We start from the raw sequence: 16470 nt of genomic DNA, 5'->3' as shown, positions 1-16470 counted from the left end.
GCCGAGAGCCTGTCCAATCAAAACGGGACGCCCTGGGCATTGGCATTGATCCCGCGAACCATATGCTCCCGGCCACTTCCACAAAGCACGGCGACGCTGCCGCCCACCACTGCATCATGAGGAGATGTTGCAACGTGCGACGAGAGTACTTTGACATGTCAATGGCAAGGCACGATTGTATTCAGGCCGCTGGTGGTGTTCGGCAACCTGGTGCCAATCGGTCAATCAGGCGACGGGCACCTCACAGACAGAGCATTCCCGCAACGCTTTGGGTCGGGATTTTGAATCGCCTTCGCAAGGAGACAGATTCACTTTCGATCAGCCTCTGCAACGCCCCACCGCCATGACGAAAAGCGTATTCAATGTCTTTCAATATGGGCATGTCGTGATTCCCATCAACACCCTCGTCACAATGATGGTGCTCGAACGGGGCCACATCAACCTTGATTTCAAGTCGCTGCTGCAGCTTGCCATCTACTTCGACGCGCTGGGCTCGCTTTTGTTTCTCGCCAACCTGAACTACCTCAACATCGAGCCCAACGGTTACGAGTGTCTGACCGTGGGCCTGGCATGGGCCTGCGATCTCTTGTGGGCGCTGAAGGTATAGACGGCAGAGGTCCCGCGGCTTGCGGGCGATATCTTGGCCCGTCAACTTGAAGCGGGGCGACGCTCTGGCGTCGCATTGGGTCTCGGCTTGATCTGAGTATCGCTTCTCAAGCAGGATGCCTCCAAAGCGGCCTACTGCGCGTGGACGCTGCTCAAGAACTGGAAGGGAGTACCTCGCTCCGTTAGGGGAGCGTTGGTCTGTCTGAGCGGGGCAGCTCTGCTTGTCCTCTACCAAGTCTACGTCAACTCGATATACCGTCTGGAGAGTATGGTGCAGCTCTGGTTCCTGCAGCAGTGCTGGTCAAAAGTAGCGGCGCTGGTCAAAAGTTACATCCTCCTGCACATCATCCGAGCTCCGCACTCGTCACGATGCTCACACTCGATGGGTCATCGCCGGCTGTCGTGTGCATCCCATCCTCGCCGCTGCTTCCGCTTGATCATAGGCCCCTGTTCCCCAATGTTCGTCAATGCGTCCTACGCCACAAACCCTGGTCTCGAGCTCTCCGGGCCGGGATACCCTCTCGGAGGGGTTTTCTACACATCCAGCACAGCGTTCTACTGTTTGCTCACGGTTGGTTTCGCCATCCGCTGGCGTCGACTCGGCCATGAGCACGAGCACACTCTGACCTCCAGCAAAGCCTCCCGGCTCGATCGGATCCACCAGGAGGCACCGTCCTTCAGCCGACATGAGGCCGCTTGGTGCACCGGCTCGACAATGCTGACGGCTGCGACGTACTTGGTGCTCTGCGTTGGCGCCTTCCTGGGCACGCGGTTGATCTATGTTGCAGGCGTTACGATTACTCTTGGTATGTCAGATGCTATTGGATTCTGGTTGCGGAGTCGATATACCCAAGCAGATTGCCCAAGTGACATGAACCATCCTTGACTCCGACGACCCTTTTCGTGCTCAACAGCTCAGGCCATGCTGTTCCTCAGCACCGTCCACAATACCAGACAATACCGCTCCGCCAAGAACACAATCTCTGCGGTCGCTCACGCAAGCCACACCAGGGAACAACTGAGCGGGCAACTGGGCAAACAACTGAGCGAGCAACTGGGCAAGCATCCGAGCGAACACCTGAACGAGTCTGAGCTTGGGTTTGGAGAGCCTCAGCCTCTGGGCTTGTTTGTCTCTGAGCTGTGAGACAGGATCCCGGCGTGGAATCTCAGCAGCGGCATACGGTCTTGAATAGGACACCTTCACACGCAGATGACTTGTGGATCGGTTGATGTTGATCGATCTGGCTGAACGGCTTTGATCGGTACCCCAAACCAGCGATTTTCCCTTTGCCCTGCATCGCTCTCCCTCACACAGGGCACCCAGGGAAATGACTTGGCCGGATGTGTGATATGATCCGACTGCGCCGTGTATGTTCGAACGAGATGATGTGTCCCATTGTTACTTCAACATGCTGTATTACATCGCTCACAGAGGGAGCGGAATCCCTGCTTTTGGATGAGAATAATCCGTATGCAACGAGCCGCTCTACTGGTGGGAATCATGGGCATCACGGACATGCAGCATCAAGGCCATGCAGGCACCAAGGACATGTCGGAACATGGACACTCCAACCAGGATGAGCATGACAGCAACAGCGGTGCGATGGCGCAATGGAGTCCTCATCGGCAACCACCATTCATGAATCGCGGCCCTCAGCCATGATCTCTGGTGCCTCGGTTGCTCGTGAAGGCGTGGCAGAATGGATCGCTGGTCTTGACTGATATGGTGGCAGACGGCGTCGTGATCCCGCTCGGACAGCAGTGGTCGAGCAGCACTTGCGACGTCATTGTGGGGGCGGGGTCCAAAAGCCCTACGTTATCGCCAGCAGAGCAAAGTGTTAGCGAAGGCTACAAAGTTTATCCCGCTTCCATGCGACGTTTCCATGCGACGTTGCCATGCAACGCTTGCAACTGCCCCTTGTTGGTTCGTAAACTAGCGTATATCAGCAACGCTCTAGGATCGATGTGCAGTGCATGATATCAAGCCCAGACCACAAAGACCCAGAGATCAGGCGACCGTTGATCGTAGAAATCAGCGGCAAGCGCGGTCTCTGGCCATGCTGGAGCATGCATGTCTGGGCTCAAGTGGAGCACTACCCCTTGATGTCACAGAACCAATCGAACGAAGATCGAACTGGTGGCTGCGCGAGCACACAAGCGGCACCCGCACCATCCAGCGACTACGGTCGACCCAGTGACTTGGGTGTTGATATCCGATCGAGAAAAACCAGGCATGTCCAATGATAGAATACAGCTGGGGAACACGATCGGCCGGGAGGACGGGATGGCCCAGGTTTCTGCCCTCAGGCGGATATATGAGAAAGGGCAAGGTAGCGACTGCCGACAGACCACTCACCAGACTACTATCGACACTGGCAAACATGAGATATTTGGGGTTGAACTTGATCAACTCTGGCACATCAATATGGCCATCGAGACAGCCGACGTCTCGGCCAGTGTTGGCACACCAGACATGGATGCCGCCGGTGCTGGATCCTATGCAAAGTAACCATGCATGCTGCATCAGTTGAGAGCAATATCACGACAAGCGAGCCAACGCAGCGGCGAAGCTGAGGGACTGTGGTTGGGAATGGGTGGCTAAGAGGCGAGGCGATGCACGCATGCCGATGAGGCGCCAGTTTGATTCTGGGCCACAGCCAAAGTTGCGAGGACATACGGCGAGGGCTTACCGCACATCACGAACTGGCAGTCCGGGGTGAAAATGGCTTTCAGAGGCAGTCGGTCTGGATTGGAATGGCCTGTGAGCTTGAACTTGAGCTTGCCCTCAAACGAATCGAGGACATAGATGGCGTTCACATTGGTCGACACCAGCAGCAGGTCGCCGTTGTTGCTGAACTCGAGGCCCACAATTTCAGGGATAACGTTGCCAAGGTTCTCATCGAATACATGGAAGGTTATGAACGGACCCTAAGTCCACAAAGGCGGGAGTTTGTCAGGAAAGGAAAGGAAGCGCCGTCCAGGCGTCCGCGCGACTGTGCATCTGTCCGGCTTGAGTGCGACCGCGATGAAAGCAGGGAATGCGATGTGCCAGTCGGATCGTGAGCGTGGACAAATCATCCTACGTTTTCATACTGCTTGGCATCGTATAGGTATATCCCTCTCTTCCAGTCGAGCGACACGGCAAAGACACTCCCGCTTTGGTCATAAGCAACTACGGGATTTCCGACGATATTGACACAACCCTGTGACAAAGTAGCCAAGAGCAAGGAAATCCCAGTCAGAACCAGCGACAGTCGGACGAATCGTGGCGATAGCTATGCTTGGTCGGTATTCTCCAGGCGTATTGGACAGGCCACGTACATGGCAGTTGGCTGACCGGAGATCCCATAATCGGACAGAATCATTGACCGCCCCCGAGATGAATCCGTCGTCCGAGGGGCACATTTCCATGCTCACGACGCTGGCGGAGCAAACGATCCGTTAGAAAGCAGGCCCATGACCACAGCCACTGCGACCACATACTCCTCTCACCAAGCTCACAGCCAAGCATACAACAAGTGCTCACCGATTCTTATGACCTTTGAAATATCGGATGTACTTGTTGTCGTGAAGGGAAAGGTACCGAATCGTGTCTGGTCAAAGGTGCAGAGCCGGACGTCAGTCGGGCCGAGCCCAGCCGAGCCGATGACCTTGGGGACGCTGCTCGGTATTCAGGCCTTGGCTTACCGTCTTCCTTGGTCGAGGAGTGAAGCAGAGTGGTGTGCCGATGGGTAAACATGGCCAGCGAGCACCCATACTTTTTGCTATAGACCGTCTTGGTGGGTCTGGGCAAAGGGAAGTCAGGATCGGTCAGAGCCGGATACGGATCAGCCCATCAAAAACAAAAGTGCGTGCGTTCGATCGCTGGGGCGCCGAAAAGCACCTGGCGTTCAGACAAGCAGCAGCGATCGTGAAACAATTGCCGCATGGGATCGGGCTCTGACTTACTTGCCCTGTTTCACGTCGTAGATCCGGACCGACTCGTCCTCGGATGAGGTAAGCAGATACTCGCCCGATGAGTCAAAGTCCAGCGATGTGATCTTGCCCGTGTTGTCTTTGAAGACCTTGGAGAGGGCCATGGCCGACATGGTCAGGGAAGTCAGGGGCTCGGCTGTATCCATGGCTGCGGCTGTTGTGGACGATCTGGTGGAAGTGTGTCGGGTTGGACGGATTGATCAGAGCAGGCGGACGGGTTGAGCGGGGTGCGTTCGGCGATCTTGTTGAGCGGGATTGCTGGACAGGATGCGAGCTTTGTTGGAATGGCGGATCGGACGGCAGCGCAGTGGACTGGACTGGCTCCTGGAGCTGTCGCTTCGATGGCCGGCGGGGCTGTGGGCAGGAAACAGATCAGATCAAAGCTGAAGCCGACAGAGCTGTCTCGGCGAGAGCAGGCGAGAGTGCAAGCGAGAGCGCCGGCCTCGAATCCTGGTTGTGCGGTCCCAAGCCCACAAGCCTCACCCTGGCCGATCTGCCACTGGATCTGCATCAGCACCATACGCAGCACACCGGCACAAGCACAGGCCATGACCGACCCGCAGCATGGCTATCAAGTCATCGTCTTTGGTATGGTGTCTGCTTGTGACGAGACGGTTCGATCGAAGGGCTCTGAATCGACGCCAGCACAATCTTACACCGATGTGTCCCCAACCAGGTCTCAATCCCGCATATCAGGCGACCCTGTACTTTGAGCGATTCCACCCGGGCAAGGTGAACCGAGCCAACAGGAAAACCAACAGCATCGGTGGCAAAGGTGGGTGCACTGAACTGCTTTACCCATTCGGTTGCATGGATCGTTGCTGGCCGGGCTGTTCCTGACGCAAGCCACGCTGGGCCATGTTAGGCCAGAACTTTGCGATTGCCTGCAGCGAATATGGATCCAAAGGCGAGGTTGGTCATGAAGCAATCCAAGGCTGCAGAAGCCGATCCCTTGATGGCGCGCTGGTCGAGGCTGTGCTGATCTCCAAGCATTGCAGATCTGTCTCGTGCATCCCCTTGGAGGAACAACGGGTGCCGAGGTCCAAAAGTCGATCCAAGAGCTCGGCATCCCCCAGCGCATTGGTAGGCCGCACGAGTAGGTGGCGAGTAGCTACGGTATCGACAGACTCTGGGATAACGTCGACGATATGGCCACGAAATCCACATCGACCCTGTCAAGCCCACTCGTCTAACCCAAGTTTGCGCTGGGATCCCATGAACCGCAATAGTTCCTGTCGCCCAGGCCACTCGAACGTGCACGACGATCCTGGATGCACACACTGGTGATATGACAGAGCTTATCGTAAGGAAAGATAGGCAGGCCAGAATGGGTGGCTGTCTGGCAGAGTCTAGCAATGCAATCCGCGGCAGAGTATCTGGCAATCCCTCCAGGGCACTTGAATGGCAGGCATGGCGCCATTTGGTGGTCAGTGTGCCATGTCGAACTCCAATGCCGATACTGACCCGCTTTTGCTCCATCAATACGGCCACTTGCCAATGCAGGAGCCCTCAGGCACGATCTCTTCAGCCGAGCGAAAGGAGTTGGAGTCGGTTGTCCTGGAGATGTTTGGGTCAGCGAGCCAGAGCCTGCGCGGGATTGCCCTCTGTGGTAAGCCCAATGCTGCTTCCGGACAAGGATGCACATGGTCGGCGGGAGCATCATCCAGAAGCAGTGCCAAGGGAGCAGCCATCGATCATTCGGAACATGCACCCATCGTTTGATATCGCAACGGCCGATCATAGGGAGCTTGCCGCCAGGGCTTGATGGCGAAACGTACACCTTTATCTGCGAACACCGACCCAAGGAGGCCGTGGTGCTTCTCGATGCCGTCAGCAACGTCGAGTGCCTTTGGCGTGGACTGGTCGACATACTGAAGATCAACGCCGAGGAAGCCTACATATTGGCAGGAAGGCCGTAAGTGCATGCGCGTGCGCATCCATCTTGGTGGTGGAAAGCGAGCGCCGGTGTCGGTGTCGGATGCATGAAATCCACCAGTTTGACCTATGGGCTTTTGGAATCTGGGCACCCGATGCTTGCCATTCGCCATGTGCCATATGCCAAGCGGTGTGTGGTGCACGGCATTTATCCCTTGACTTTTACTCTTTTGGCCGTGATCTTGGACCCGAATCTTGGGCTGGATTATGGATCTTGTGTCGTGGATCTGGGATCTGTGATATGGTCTCCAATCTCTGCTCCTTTGGTGCATCCCACTTGCTGGCTCGGTGAACAAAAGCGAAACAAAGGCAACGCTCGATCTCGGCAGTATGCTCTTGGGACTATTTTCAGTCAGGGCAGTAGCAATCACCGATGGGCCAAGCAAGTATGTACCCGGTCCCTGGCACGAACGACCCCTTGGACGATGCTCACGCCTCCGCTTTGACTTTATAGGGCTTATCTATTTGTGCGAGATCCCGGAGCGGCGGATGCTGTGCGAGGCTATGCCTATTCCATACCCAACGTCCAGGCCCTGGTTCATGCCTCCGGCCAGACGCAGGCCGAAAAGCCAGAAGGTATGTGCCCAAGGTCTGACCGGCGGCCTTCCATGTCTGATACGCTTGACCGAATTCCATCTCACTCGGCGATGTCCTCGAACCAGATGTGCCCATCAACCCACTCGGCGCCGGAGATACATGCAGCGCCGTCTTTTTGCTCGAGTTCCTGCGAACCAAGGTCAGCCACAAGATCGGCGTGTGGAGGTTGGAGCGGACGGAGCGGGCAGACGCACAATCGGTGGGTTGACTGATCTGTTTTATCGGCTGCAGGACTATGTTCAGTCGTTCCGCCGGGGTCTTGCTGCTGCTTCGGCCTCATGTCTGATCCTCGAGCAGACGGCGCGCTTCGAGAAGCGATGGATGGATGTATGCTACGAGAACACCGATATCGAGCCACTCTAGGCTCCAGTAGTTCGCAATACAGTGCACTGGCTGTGCGTGTTCAGTAGATCCATAGAGCAGCGGAACAACCCGCTGGCATACTGAAGGCTGCGGTGAGAAAGCCGTGCGATTGGCAATATCTTTGTGTGGAGTATCCACTCGACCCTCTGGACAGCTCGATGGTGCATCGATATCAAGATACTCGGCCTTCTCGAGTCGCTTGGCTTCCCGGCATTGTGAGCACACTGTTTGGCGATGGTAGCGATGGGCGAGTGGGCCCAGAACTAGAGAATAACGGCTGTCCAGGCTCAAAACGAGGTGACCCATTTCGTTTTGTCAATGCTGTCATCGCAGCCCCGCATCCTGTCTCGATGGCGCTCGACGGCAGGTCAGCTTGAGACGGACCAGTGCCTTTGAAGCAACCAGCACCGCCCCGGGAGCTGTTTCTTGCCTCCATCTGGCTCTGGGCGCTGGCTGCTGTCTTCCCTGGGCTTCGCAGTCTTTTGCTCCGATCTCTCGGCTTCTGCATCGGCTGGGCATCTCCCTCGATCTTGGGCCATGCGGATCCTGTGTTGGAACGTCAATGGCATCCGTGCTGTTTCACGCAAACTCGCTTCTGGAAACGGCTTGCTTTCGTTCTTCAGACAACAGAACTTGCCGGATATCGTCTGCTTTCAGGTACAGTCCCGGCCGTCGCCAGCCAGCCCGCCGACACCGCCGATCCAGCCTGCTGGTTGCGCTTGCACACTCCGTATTTGCGCAGGGATGCCGAAACTGAAACCAGAATGGGATCTGGACTCGGATCGGAACAGGAAACAAAAGTCTCGGGCCTCGATGATCTGGCCGACAGTCGGGAGTTGATCGAGGTTCCTGGATATGATTCGTTTTGGTCGTTTTCCAAGAAACGCAAAGGATGGAGCGGCGTCGTCACCTATGCAAAGAAGGGCTCGACCCTGGCCGCCAGCGAGGGCTTTGGCGACGATGATTTCAACGACGAAGGTAAGAAGCCCATTTGCCGCTCTATTATGCTTTGCAGTTGAGCGCTGTCGGTGTGGATGGCCGGACAGCCGAAGGAGCCTCGAGTCACCATCTCGCCCATTGATTGTTGGAGAATGAGGCGGCGCTGACAGCCGGGGCCTGGTGTGCTTCAATCCAGGCCGCTGTGTCATGACGGATCATGGGGATTTTGTCCTCTTCAATGTCTATTTCGTGAACGGTGGTCGAGGCGAGGAGCGTCTTCAGTACAAGCTGGATTTCTACGAATCGTTTCAACGGTAAGGATCGAGACACTACTGCTGGGACGCTGTTTCTCGCCACGATCTGGACGAACACTGCTCCTCGCCATTCAACCACCCGCAATATGCATGCTCTGGAATGGACAAAATGGAAGATGCGCCATGGCTCTCATCCGAGAGCATTGCTTTGCTTTGGCTCACGCGGACAAACGACAACAGTCGCTGCCAAGCGCTGATCGCCAGCGGGCGGGAGATCATTGTGACTGGCGACGTGAACACCGCCCACAAGGACATTGACGTCCATGACCCCAAGGTACGCTGATCCAACCGAGAGCAGGCCGAGGCATCTGTGGTCGGACCCAAGCTGACCTTTGATATCGCTGCAGCGTCTGATCAACTTTTCGGGATTCATGCCGAAGGAGCGTGCTTGGATCGATCGCTTCCTGGAGGAGGGTTTTGTGGATGCCTTCCGGCAACACCATCCCGACCTCGCCAGCCAATACACCTTCTGGGACACCAAGACCGGTAAGCTCGGGGTCTCCGACCATGTCGAGCAGAGGGCCAGTCCCCGCAGACCAACCCGCAATTTGGCGCAGACAGTGCCGACAATGTGCTGTGCTGATACATGTGCTGTTATGTAGGCAAGCGCCCACTCAATCTGGGCTGGAGAATCGACTACTTTTTTGTGAGCTCGGGCCTCAGTCCCCGTGTCGAGACGTGCGAGCACCATCCTGATGTCATGGGATCAGATCATTGTCCGCTTTCGCTGAGCCTTTCAAGCGTGGACTTGCACTCGGACTGGCCGACGCCGTCGCTGGCGGCCAAGCCCAAAGGCGGTTCGGGTGGATCCAGACCAGGAGGCAAGGTACAGTATCCCGGCAAATGAGGCGATGGGTGCGGAGGCGCGGAAGGTCGCTTCAGGGTTGCTACAAGCTATACCTCAGTTTCAAAGTGATGGCAGCATTGTGCTGGCAATGACAGATCAGGATCCGACGGTCATGATGCACATGACTTACTATTACCGATTGTGTTGGCAGATCACAAGCTTCTTCAAGCCCGTTTCCCGCAAATCCGACACAGTCGAGCCCGCCGACGCCAACAATAGCGATGCTTCTCAGTCCAACAACAGCGAGACCCCTCGCTCAGACATATCCGAGCTTGAGAGGCCGACGCCGAGCCTGGCAGGGGTGAAGAGGCCGAGACAAGAAGCCGGCAGCCCCAAAAAGAAACGTGGTCCTCCATCTGGTTGAGAATACATCGCGCTGACCATGCTGTATCTGAATGATACTCGTCGCAGTGCCCACATACCTTGGTTCGCTGATGGAACGCTCTGACGATAGATGGCCGGCTATGTCTTGGCGTTACTTTCCCTCATAGTGGGCCGAGGGCAAGAGAGGCTCCAGCCAAGAGCAAGCTGTACTGTGTGGGCAATTTCGGCACTTCCGGGCATTTCCGGCGATTGATATTCCTCTGCAAGATGAGGCAATGCCATGATCACTCAATTGGATTCCTTTCCCAATCGCCGGCTCAATCAGCCGCGAGGAACATGACGTCGACGGGGTCGTGCGCCGATACACAGCCGACGACGACGACGACGACGACGACGGCGACAGTGGCCCTACACAGGCTGCGGATCAAGCATTGCACCGCCGCGATACCAAATTCAGAGGAGTTGCGGAAAGTTACTGGGCATGTGGAGGGTGAGAGTGCAAACTTGGGATTCCACAGAAGCGTCCATCGGCCTCAAACGGGTTCTCGTTCCATTTGCGCTCTGCATCAGGTCCCGAGGGCACAAGCTGACGGCTGGCGCAAACAAGATGCCGATAACAACCACTCTAAGGCGGTTTCCACTCAAGTTCTTGGATCCAGCGGTAGGTGGAGTATTGATGGCGTGTGATAGATGCTCTCGCGTGCTGTTCGCATATCGTGAAGGGGAGAGCGCGGGCTGCTTGGTCGAGGATGGACTTTTCGATGCCAGTCCACCGCTAATGGTCAAAAAGGGCATGAGCCGCCGTAGTTCCACTGCAGGGAACACATTGCCACAGCATCGACTGATTCCTGCACGGGCTGCCGTGGCCATTCTCTCAAGCTGGAGCAGGAATGGATCGTATTTTCGGCCACATCCTCGCGCCGCTTCGATATCAACGCCGCATTTTGCGCTGTGTATCTGTTCGCCGCCTTCATCAACTGGGGAGCCAACGGCAGCATCAACATACCAGGTTGGTACGGCTTGCAACGACTGTCGGTTTGAGATACCTATTGGGGTGGCGGATCTAATGTGGTTCGTTGGATACACTCTTTCGAGCCGTTGAGCAGCCAAGAGCAACTCACTCATCCTGCCTCGTCACCAGATATCCCTGGCACAGTCGCTGCGACTCTGTCGCTGCTGATATGCCTCCTTATGCCCAGGTTTCGGATATATCATATCGCCTTCGCGACATTGACGATGATGGCATGCCTCGGGAGCCTTTTATTGAATACTCTCAACAATGTCGTGTCAAATCAAGGCGTTGTGCTGACGGCGATGATGACCGTCCTGATCTACACGATGTCAGCGGGGTACCAGGGCAACAGCACGACGTGCATGATTATCTTTGCGGTCTTCATCATTGCCTCTGGGGTCACTATGAGCCTTGTGTGTCCCGAGTATTACAGCGGCCTGAACGGGTTCTACATCAGCCTGTCATTCATCAAAGTGATTCTCACGGGCCAGCTCAGTGTCTATGCTGAGGTAAGTAGGTCTGCGCCAAGGCTGGCTGGGACGAACCCAGCCGTCATCACTTTGATCCGGACGACACACAAACCCGCAGAGCATCGATTCATCTCCGACACCACCGACACTTTGCAGTATCCGATAGAAGTGGTTTTGACCGCCATTGTGCCCGCAATGTATCGCATCTCAACCAGGATTTCAACCGACGGGAAACCTACATCCTGACGCGCCATATCTCGGGACGCAAACAGCTTCCCTCGACAGCGTGTGCAGAGCTCTATGATCTGCTGCCGCTATACTTTTCGGAGCGGAACCTCGGCTCTGGCGAACACATCTTTCCGATTCCACCCCACGCCAAAAACCAGGAGATCCCGCTGCTGCAGCGCATGTACAGAGTCCTGAAGAGCTGGATATATCTCAAGTTTGAGAGTGCCGAGCTGGAGCAGCAGTATTTGCGGTAGGCACACTGGCCGAGCGCTGCAGTTGGGATGTGCTGCCGAACCGTGCTGCTGAAGTGCGTTGTCGAAGTGTACAGCTGAAGAGTGTTGTCGAGGTGTGTCGACTGGCTGTGGATTGGAAACAAGCGGGGCTTGGGTCGCCGCTGACTATGTCGTATGCTCGATCACCCCCACGACGTTCACGGACTCTGTTGATCTGCCTGTCGCAACGAATCCTCATCGATGACGACGACTCTGGGTACCTCGATCGTCTGTGATGCACAGACACAATTTGCGTACGACCCTCGAACTGCACTTCCTCACGACGCTCATCAACATATTCGGTGCTCTAGCAACTGTGCTCTTTGAGGAGCTTGTCGGGTCGACAGTCTCCGAGTTTCCCGAAAGCCCCTTCGCCAACTGGATCAACAACGGCAGCTTGATCTTCTTCTCCGTGTGCCTTGTGCTTCCGAACTTGCTGCTTGTGTTCAAGTCAGTCCGAGATTCACCGATGCGCTGCCAGTTCATCATCCTGGCAACAGGTGTCTCCAACATTCTTGGATGGCAAGGGCGATATGCCATCTTTCTGTGGCTCCGTGGGACCAGCCAGCTCAATTTCCATCGAACGTTGAACCAGGTTGCCGTCGCCGTATTTGCGGCCGGCCCGCAGTCGGGTCTGATCTCGTACTTTTACATCGCCATGTTCGTGTTCGTGATCACGAGTCAAGTTGCCATTCTGCTGACGCTCAACCACATCCCCGGCGCCAGTCGATATGTGCTGACGTCCATCCTTGAGGCTTGCCTATCGACTGCTGTCTTGGGCTTCATCAACGAATTCGAGTCCCGCAAGCTGTTTCTTCTGCGGACGTGGTCCGAGAGCTTTATCGACGCCTCACGAGGTGCTCGGACTATATCGCGGATAGCAACCAGGGCGAGTTCGGCCAACTCTGGACAGTCAAGCACATCTTTTGGATCGCGGGTGTCGGCGGGATCCAAGGCATTTGGGCTGCCGAATCCAAGCCTGATCGCCCATCATCGCCGTACTCTGATTGACGAGTCTTTGAGTGCTGGAGGCTCCACATCCAGGAGGTCTTCGGTCATGTCGCTTGCCGACTGGAACATAACATCGATCATCACTCCTTCGTTGCATTTGGACGACACCGATGGGGCCGGTGGACAATCGCCCGCTGAACATGAGCCCGCTGAACATGAGCCCGCTGAACATGAGCCTGCTGAACATGAGCCCGCTGAACATGAGCCGTGCTGATGCCGGGTTGTTCCTTGGTGTGGCCCTATGGACGAATGCTTCAATATATTTGCATGTTCTTCAATCCATTGCTTTGTTCCTCATCTTTGGAGGAGCGGGCGTTGGTGGCAACTCTGATCTACGCACTTGACCAAGGTTGGAAGTAATGAACGTTACACACCCAATCTTGGGATCACAGACCACTCTTTATTTTGCAAGGCTGAGCGCACCCCCTTGCACGAGATGGAGGGAGGCGGTTCGATCGCGCTCGATCGTATGCATGGCAGGTGTGTGATGTACGCAGCGCCTATGATCTCCGAGACACTGCTGGAGGCGGGGCCATCGCCGCAGAAGGCCGCTCGTCATTCTTTGCGACCTTGATGAACGTGCCTGCCGCACCAAAGTAGCGATTGTTGGCGTCTTTGATGCGCTGCTGAGCAGCCTCGGGATTCTCCAGCTCGATGCCTTGGATAGGCGTGAAGGCCAGTGAAGAAGACAATCCCGAGGTGTTTCCAGACGAACCACCGATCACCTTGACCTTCTTTGGCACTGTGAAGACAACGGCAGTAAAAAAGACATCGATGAGCACAGAGGCATGAGCGGCACCACAGAATCACTTTGATTGTCAAGACGCACTCTTGGGGTTTTGACGAAGATCGGGTGCCCAAGGAGATTGCATTCTCCAAGCAAGCACCAAGAGACAGAGAGCTGTTCCTGCTCTCGTCCGCGATCAGAGCAACACTTACACTTGCCGACACGAGGGTTGCCCGTGATGGCCCGAATCTTGCCCGTCTGCCCTTGGGTCAGCATGCCAAGACCAACTGTGTCGTCGCCGACTTCAATCTCCTCCTCAGCCATGCCAAACACGATTCGGTTTTGGGCCTTTCGTAGCTCGGTAACGGCATGGGCCTCCTTTTGTCGTCTCAGTCTGTTTGCAGCAATTATAATGTCATGAGTCGATCGGGGCTGTGTGATGATACCAACGGTGCGAGCTTACCGCTTTCCACCACGACGCTTTTTGGACCCCTCAGTGGGCACTGGCAATGCCTTGATGGCCTTTCCGGGAGGCGGTTCTTGCATTTTTTCGATTTTTCGCTCGATTTCTTCGCGCATTTTTCGGCCGAACGCGCCATCGACGAATGTGCGAGCACGGTCACTGCGTGCTGCGAGAACGGACCTAATCGTCGCAAACAAAGGCCAGTTTGAAGCAAATGGGTCACTCGGTTAGCTGCAGGACTAAGGGAGTCGAGAACGCAGTGCGGACCCTGGGGGACCACTGCAGCACATCGACATACTTGGCAGACAGGAGACGGCAGGCTTTGCGGCGGTACTCGGGCGGGGTCCGCAGGATGATGTCAGAGTAGTAGATAAGGCCAAGATGCCGGTTCTGTCCAACGGACGAGAGTCCCGCGCTGGCCTTTTTCTGGGCACCGAGGACGAGCACGTTGCAGGCCGGTATCTTGCTCAGGCCGCTGAGGCCACCGGCAATACCCATCAGCTTGGCCGCCGTGCCCGTGCCGACGACGGCCGAGAGGTTTGGAGCGATTAGATTCATTCTCGATTCAACATAGTCCAGGATCTACATGTTGGCACAGCGACATTGTATGGTTGAGTTTGTGGTTGCACAGCGATGCAAAGTAGTGCTGCCAGTCGCAATTGAAACCCAAGGAGATGCACGATGCGGACGCCCTGTCCGTAATAAGAACGGCGAGCTCCACATCCCGCACAGGATCCTTGCTCCACCGGCAGTTACAACGGCACTCGGACCTACCATCTTTTTGGCGCCGTCGAGCTGCTGGAGCATCTCGCAGCCATCCATGACGGCTTTGAGCTCGGTATCCGAGAGTGGCCGACCATTGGTCGTAGTGGCTGTGACGGTGACGATCATGACGGTCGCCGAGGGGAGAAGCGCCTTGAGATCGATCTTGGTCAAGTCCTGGATTACATCGCGATGGAGAGCAGCAGGTAAATAGGCGTCAAGTCCGAAGATATTGGCTTCACCAGCCGAGACGTTGTCTGAGAGGATCCAGGCAAAGTCATGGCGCAGCGATACGCCGTACCATTTCATTCCCAATAGCTTGAACGGTGCAGGCATAGTCGTTGGGATTGAGAATGAGTGACTCAAGTTCAGGGAACTTTGGGGAATAGTGGTCTCTGATGAACTGGATTATCGACAGGCGACAAAGGAGGAAGAGGGCACGTCAGCATGCATCTGGGCTCAAATACAAGGCGCAAGGATGAATATTTGTTTCAGAAGGCAAGGCTCGGACAGCTCGGACAGCATCGGGACCTTATGGACAACAAGCAGGTCGTTGTCGATATCGACGATGAGATTGTTGGCTTGCACAATAACGTTGTATTCGGGATCTTCCTCGACTGGCCCATTGCTGGAGTTGGTGTCGCGATGAATGGTTCTGAAATGCTCGATTTTCTGGGCGGGCATGGGAATGCGACGGGTAAGCGGCAGCTCGATGAGGCTGCTGGCAGGGTGCCTCCAATGTGCATGCACCCACCAGCGGGCGACTTGGAGCCGCAACTCTGATCTGGCGATGGAGGGGGCCAGCAGGGCCGCGTGCTGACCTGCAAAATGTCCTTGAATGTCCTTGAGCCGATGAGCTTGGCTATCTGTCGGATGTCGTCTGCGCCCTTGACTGCGAGGGCCAGCGCCGCCTTGAGCTTCTGGGCAGCATCGGGGTCGTCATCCATCAGATCGTCCTCCTCCTCGTGCTGGTTCATGTCGGCATCATCGTCTTGATCGCCGTCTCGAAGGAGACCCTGGGCGGCCTCCTCCTCCTCGGCCTCGAGCTCCTCTCCGCCAAGTTCCTCCAGGTCATTCAGCAGATCTTCGTCCATGATCGCTGGTCGTCGTGTTGATGTGCCGAGAATCCGGCTGAGCCAGAGAGCAAGCGACGGGGCGTGATCACAACCCAGGCCTTCTCGCTGGGCCTTCTCGCTGGGCCTCTCGCCTGCTGCGCATGCATTCGAGCCGGCTGGGCGGAGCTGCGCGGCGCACGGTTTGTGCTGTCCACTCCGGGGACTTGCTGGGCCGAGTCCTTCAACTTGGTCTTGCTCGCACCATCCCGCACCATCCCGCACCATCCCGCACCAGCAAGCACCATCCAGCACCATCCAGACCAGCAAGCGCCGGCGCTGCTCACGATCGCCTGACAAAGCCTTGGTCTCAAGCTTGCCGAACTGTCGCCACCGTCACCGTCGCCCACGACCGACCCCGCATACCAGCGGGCATTTCGCTGTCGCCCAGTGCCAGGTACCCAATCGCACATGTTGCGCATCCAGGGCCAGCCCGGACCCAGGCTCGCGCAAAATCATCGCTCGGGCTGACCGAAAGCATGCTCCCGGAACCGTCCCGCAAAACCAGTGCAG

At 56.3% G+C, this 16470-nt stretch overlaps 6 protein-coding genes across 6 annotated transcripts; 4 read left to right on the top strand and 2 right to left on the bottom strand.

Annotated features, from left to right (window-relative positions):
- The first annotated feature begins 119 nt into the window (after positions 1 to 119).
- Positions 120 to 1959, top strand: BJ171DRAFT_570672 (uncharacterized protein). Its single transcript, XM_053113649.1, has 3 exons — positions 120 to 601; positions 722 to 1412; positions 1521 to 1959. The coding sequence occupies exons 1-3, from the start codon at positions 344 to 346 to the stop codon at positions 1748 to 1750; spliced, it is 1179 nt and encodes a 392-aa protein (XP_052963094.1). The 5' UTR covers positions 120 to 343; the 3' UTR covers positions 1751 to 1959.
- Positions 1960 to 1981: 22 nt separating this feature from the next.
- Positions 1982 to 4964, bottom strand: BJ171DRAFT_519533 (WD40-repeat-containing domain protein). Its single transcript, XM_053112357.1, has 8 exons — positions 4555 to 4964; positions 4294 to 4391; positions 4133 to 4199; positions 3928 to 4027; positions 3690 to 3809; positions 3297 to 3534; positions 2963 to 3102; positions 1982 to 2417 (listed from the first exon to the last, which is right to left on the bottom strand). The coding sequence occupies exons 1-8, from the start codon at positions 4725 to 4727 to the stop codon at positions 2391 to 2393; spliced, it is 963 nt and encodes a 320-aa protein (XP_052963093.1). The 5' UTR covers positions 4728 to 4964; the 3' UTR covers positions 1982 to 2390.
- A 47-nt stretch (positions 4965 to 5011) lies between these two features.
- Positions 5012 to 7525, top strand: BJ171DRAFT_519529 (Ribokinase-like protein). Its single transcript, XM_053112356.1, has 11 exons — positions 5012 to 5169; positions 5258 to 5356; positions 5447 to 5493; positions 5580 to 5664; positions 5811 to 5884; positions 6085 to 6190; positions 6325 to 6496; positions 6816 to 6902; positions 6971 to 7092; positions 7179 to 7252; positions 7345 to 7525. The coding sequence occupies exons 1-11, from the start codon at positions 5130 to 5132 to the stop codon at positions 7474 to 7476; spliced, it is 1038 nt and encodes a 345-aa protein (XP_052963092.1). The 5' UTR covers positions 5012 to 5129; the 3' UTR covers positions 7477 to 7525.
- Positions 7526 to 7619: 94 nt separating this feature from the next.
- Positions 7620 to 10002, top strand: BJ171DRAFT_519525 (Endonuclease/exonuclease/phosphatase). Its single transcript, XM_053112355.1, has 7 exons — positions 7620 to 8133; positions 8268 to 8454; positions 8612 to 8729; positions 8910 to 9003; positions 9077 to 9215; positions 9332 to 9555; positions 9728 to 10002. The coding sequence occupies exons 1-7, from the start codon at positions 8014 to 8016 to the stop codon at positions 9938 to 9940; spliced, it is 1095 nt and encodes a 364-aa protein (XP_052963091.1). The 5' UTR covers positions 7620 to 8013; the 3' UTR covers positions 9941 to 10002.
- A 73-nt stretch (positions 10003 to 10075) lies between these two features.
- On the top strand, positions 10076 to 13145 carry BJ171DRAFT_220454 (uncharacterized protein). The gene is made up of 5 exons (XM_053106475.1): positions 10076 to 10561; positions 10780 to 10909; positions 11042 to 11421; positions 11598 to 11860; positions 12126 to 13145. The coding sequence occupies exons 1-5, from the start codon at positions 10382 to 10384 to the stop codon at positions 13105 to 13107; spliced, it is 1935 nt and encodes a 644-aa protein (XP_052963090.1). The 5' UTR covers positions 10076 to 10381; the 3' UTR covers positions 13108 to 13145.
- Positions 13146 to 13203: 58 nt separating this feature from the next.
- BJ171DRAFT_519520 (uncharacterized protein) lies at positions 13204 to 16026 on the bottom strand. The gene is made up of 8 exons (XM_053112354.1): positions 15667 to 16026; positions 15377 to 15517; positions 15147 to 15248; positions 14858 to 15022; positions 14382 to 14665; positions 14084 to 14263; positions 13833 to 14014; positions 13204 to 13635 (listed from the first exon to the last, which is right to left on the bottom strand). Exons 1-8 carry the CDS (start codon positions 15937 to 15939, stop codon positions 13394 to 13396), a joined length of 1569 nt encoding a protein of 522 aa, XP_052963089.1. The 5' UTR covers positions 15940 to 16026; the 3' UTR covers positions 13204 to 13393.
- Positions 16027 to 16470: the final 444 nt, after the last annotated feature.

The sequence above is a fragment of the Polychytrium aggregatum genome (assembly GCF_025602895.1).
Source record: "Polychytrium aggregatum strain JEL109 chromosome Unknown BJ171scaffold_43, whole genome shotgun sequence".
Taxonomy (NCBI): Eukaryota; Fungi; Chytridiomycota; class Chytridiomycetes; order Polychytriales; genus Polychytrium; species Polychytrium aggregatum.
Note: the sequence above shows the minus strand (reverse complement) of the source record. Positions and strands in the feature narration are given on the sequence as shown.

Coding starts and splice junctions, on each gene's coding strand:
- BJ171DRAFT_570672 (XM_053113649.1), top strand. CDS start 344: ATGACGAAAAGCGTATTCAATGTCTTTCAATATGGGCATGTCGTGATT. Junction 602..721: donor ATCTCTTGTGGGCGCTGAAG/GTATAGACGGCA, acceptor CTTCTCAAGCAG/GATGCCTCCAAAGCGGCCTA. Junction 1,413..1,520: donor AGGCGTTACGATTACTCTTG/GTATGTCAGATG, acceptor CGTGCTCAACAG/CTCAGGCCATGCTGTTCCTC.
- BJ171DRAFT_519533 (XM_053112357.1), bottom strand. CDS start 4,727: ATGGATACAGCCGAGCCCCTGACTTCCCTGACCATGTCGGCCATGGCC. Junction 4,028..4,132: donor TTCAAAGGTCATAAGAATCG/GTGAGCACTTGT, acceptor TTGCTCCGCCAG/CGTCGTGAGCATGGAAATGT. Junction 3,103..3,296: donor CTGCCAGTTCGTGATGTGCG/GTAAGCCCTCGC, acceptor TACTTTGCATAG/GATCCAGCACCGGCGGCATC.
- BJ171DRAFT_519529 (XM_053112356.1), top strand. CDS start 5,130: ATGACCGACCCGCAGCATGGCTATCAAGTCATCGTCTTTG. Junction 5,885..6,084: donor GTGATATGACAGAGCTTATC/GTAAGGAAAGAT, acceptor TTGCCAATGCAG/GAGCCCTCAGGCACGATCTC. Junction 6,191..6,324: donor GCGCGGGATTGCCCTCTGTG/GTAAGCCCAATG, acceptor GGCCGATCATAG/GGAGCTTGCCGCCAGGGCTT.
- BJ171DRAFT_519525 (XM_053112355.1), top strand. CDS start 8,014: ATGCGGATCCTGTGTTGGAACGTCAATGGCATCCGTGCTGTTTCACGC. Junction 8,455..8,611: donor CGATGATTTCAACGACGAAG/GTAAGAAGCCCA, acceptor GCTTCAATCCAG/GCCGCTGTGTCATGACGGAT. Junction 8,730..8,909: donor TTCTACGAATCGTTTCAACG/GTAAGGATCGAG, acceptor AAACGACAACAG/TCGCTGCCAAGCGCTGATCG.
- BJ171DRAFT_220454 (XM_053106475.1), top strand. CDS start 10,382: ATGTGGAGGGTGAGAGTGCAAACTTGGGATTCCACAGAAGCGTCCATC. Junction 10,562..10,779: donor TCAAGTTCTTGGATCCAGCG/GTAGGTGGAGTA, acceptor CATTCTCTCAAG/CTGGAGCAGGAATGGATCGT. Junction 10,910..11,041: donor CGGCAGCATCAACATACCAG/GTTGGTACGGCT, acceptor CCTCGTCACCAG/ATATCCCTGGCACAGTCGCT.
- BJ171DRAFT_519520 (XM_053112354.1), bottom strand. CDS start 15,939: ATGGACGAAGATCTGCTGAATGACCTGGAGGAACTTGGCGGAGAGGAG. Junction 15,023..15,146: donor AAGCTATTGGGAATGAAATG/GTACGGCGTATC, acceptor GATGTAATCCAG/GACTTGACCAAGATCGATCT. Junction 14,015..14,083: donor AAGCGTCGTGGTGGAAAGCG/GTAAGCTCGCAC, acceptor TGCTGCAAACAG/ACTGAGACGACAAAAGGAGG.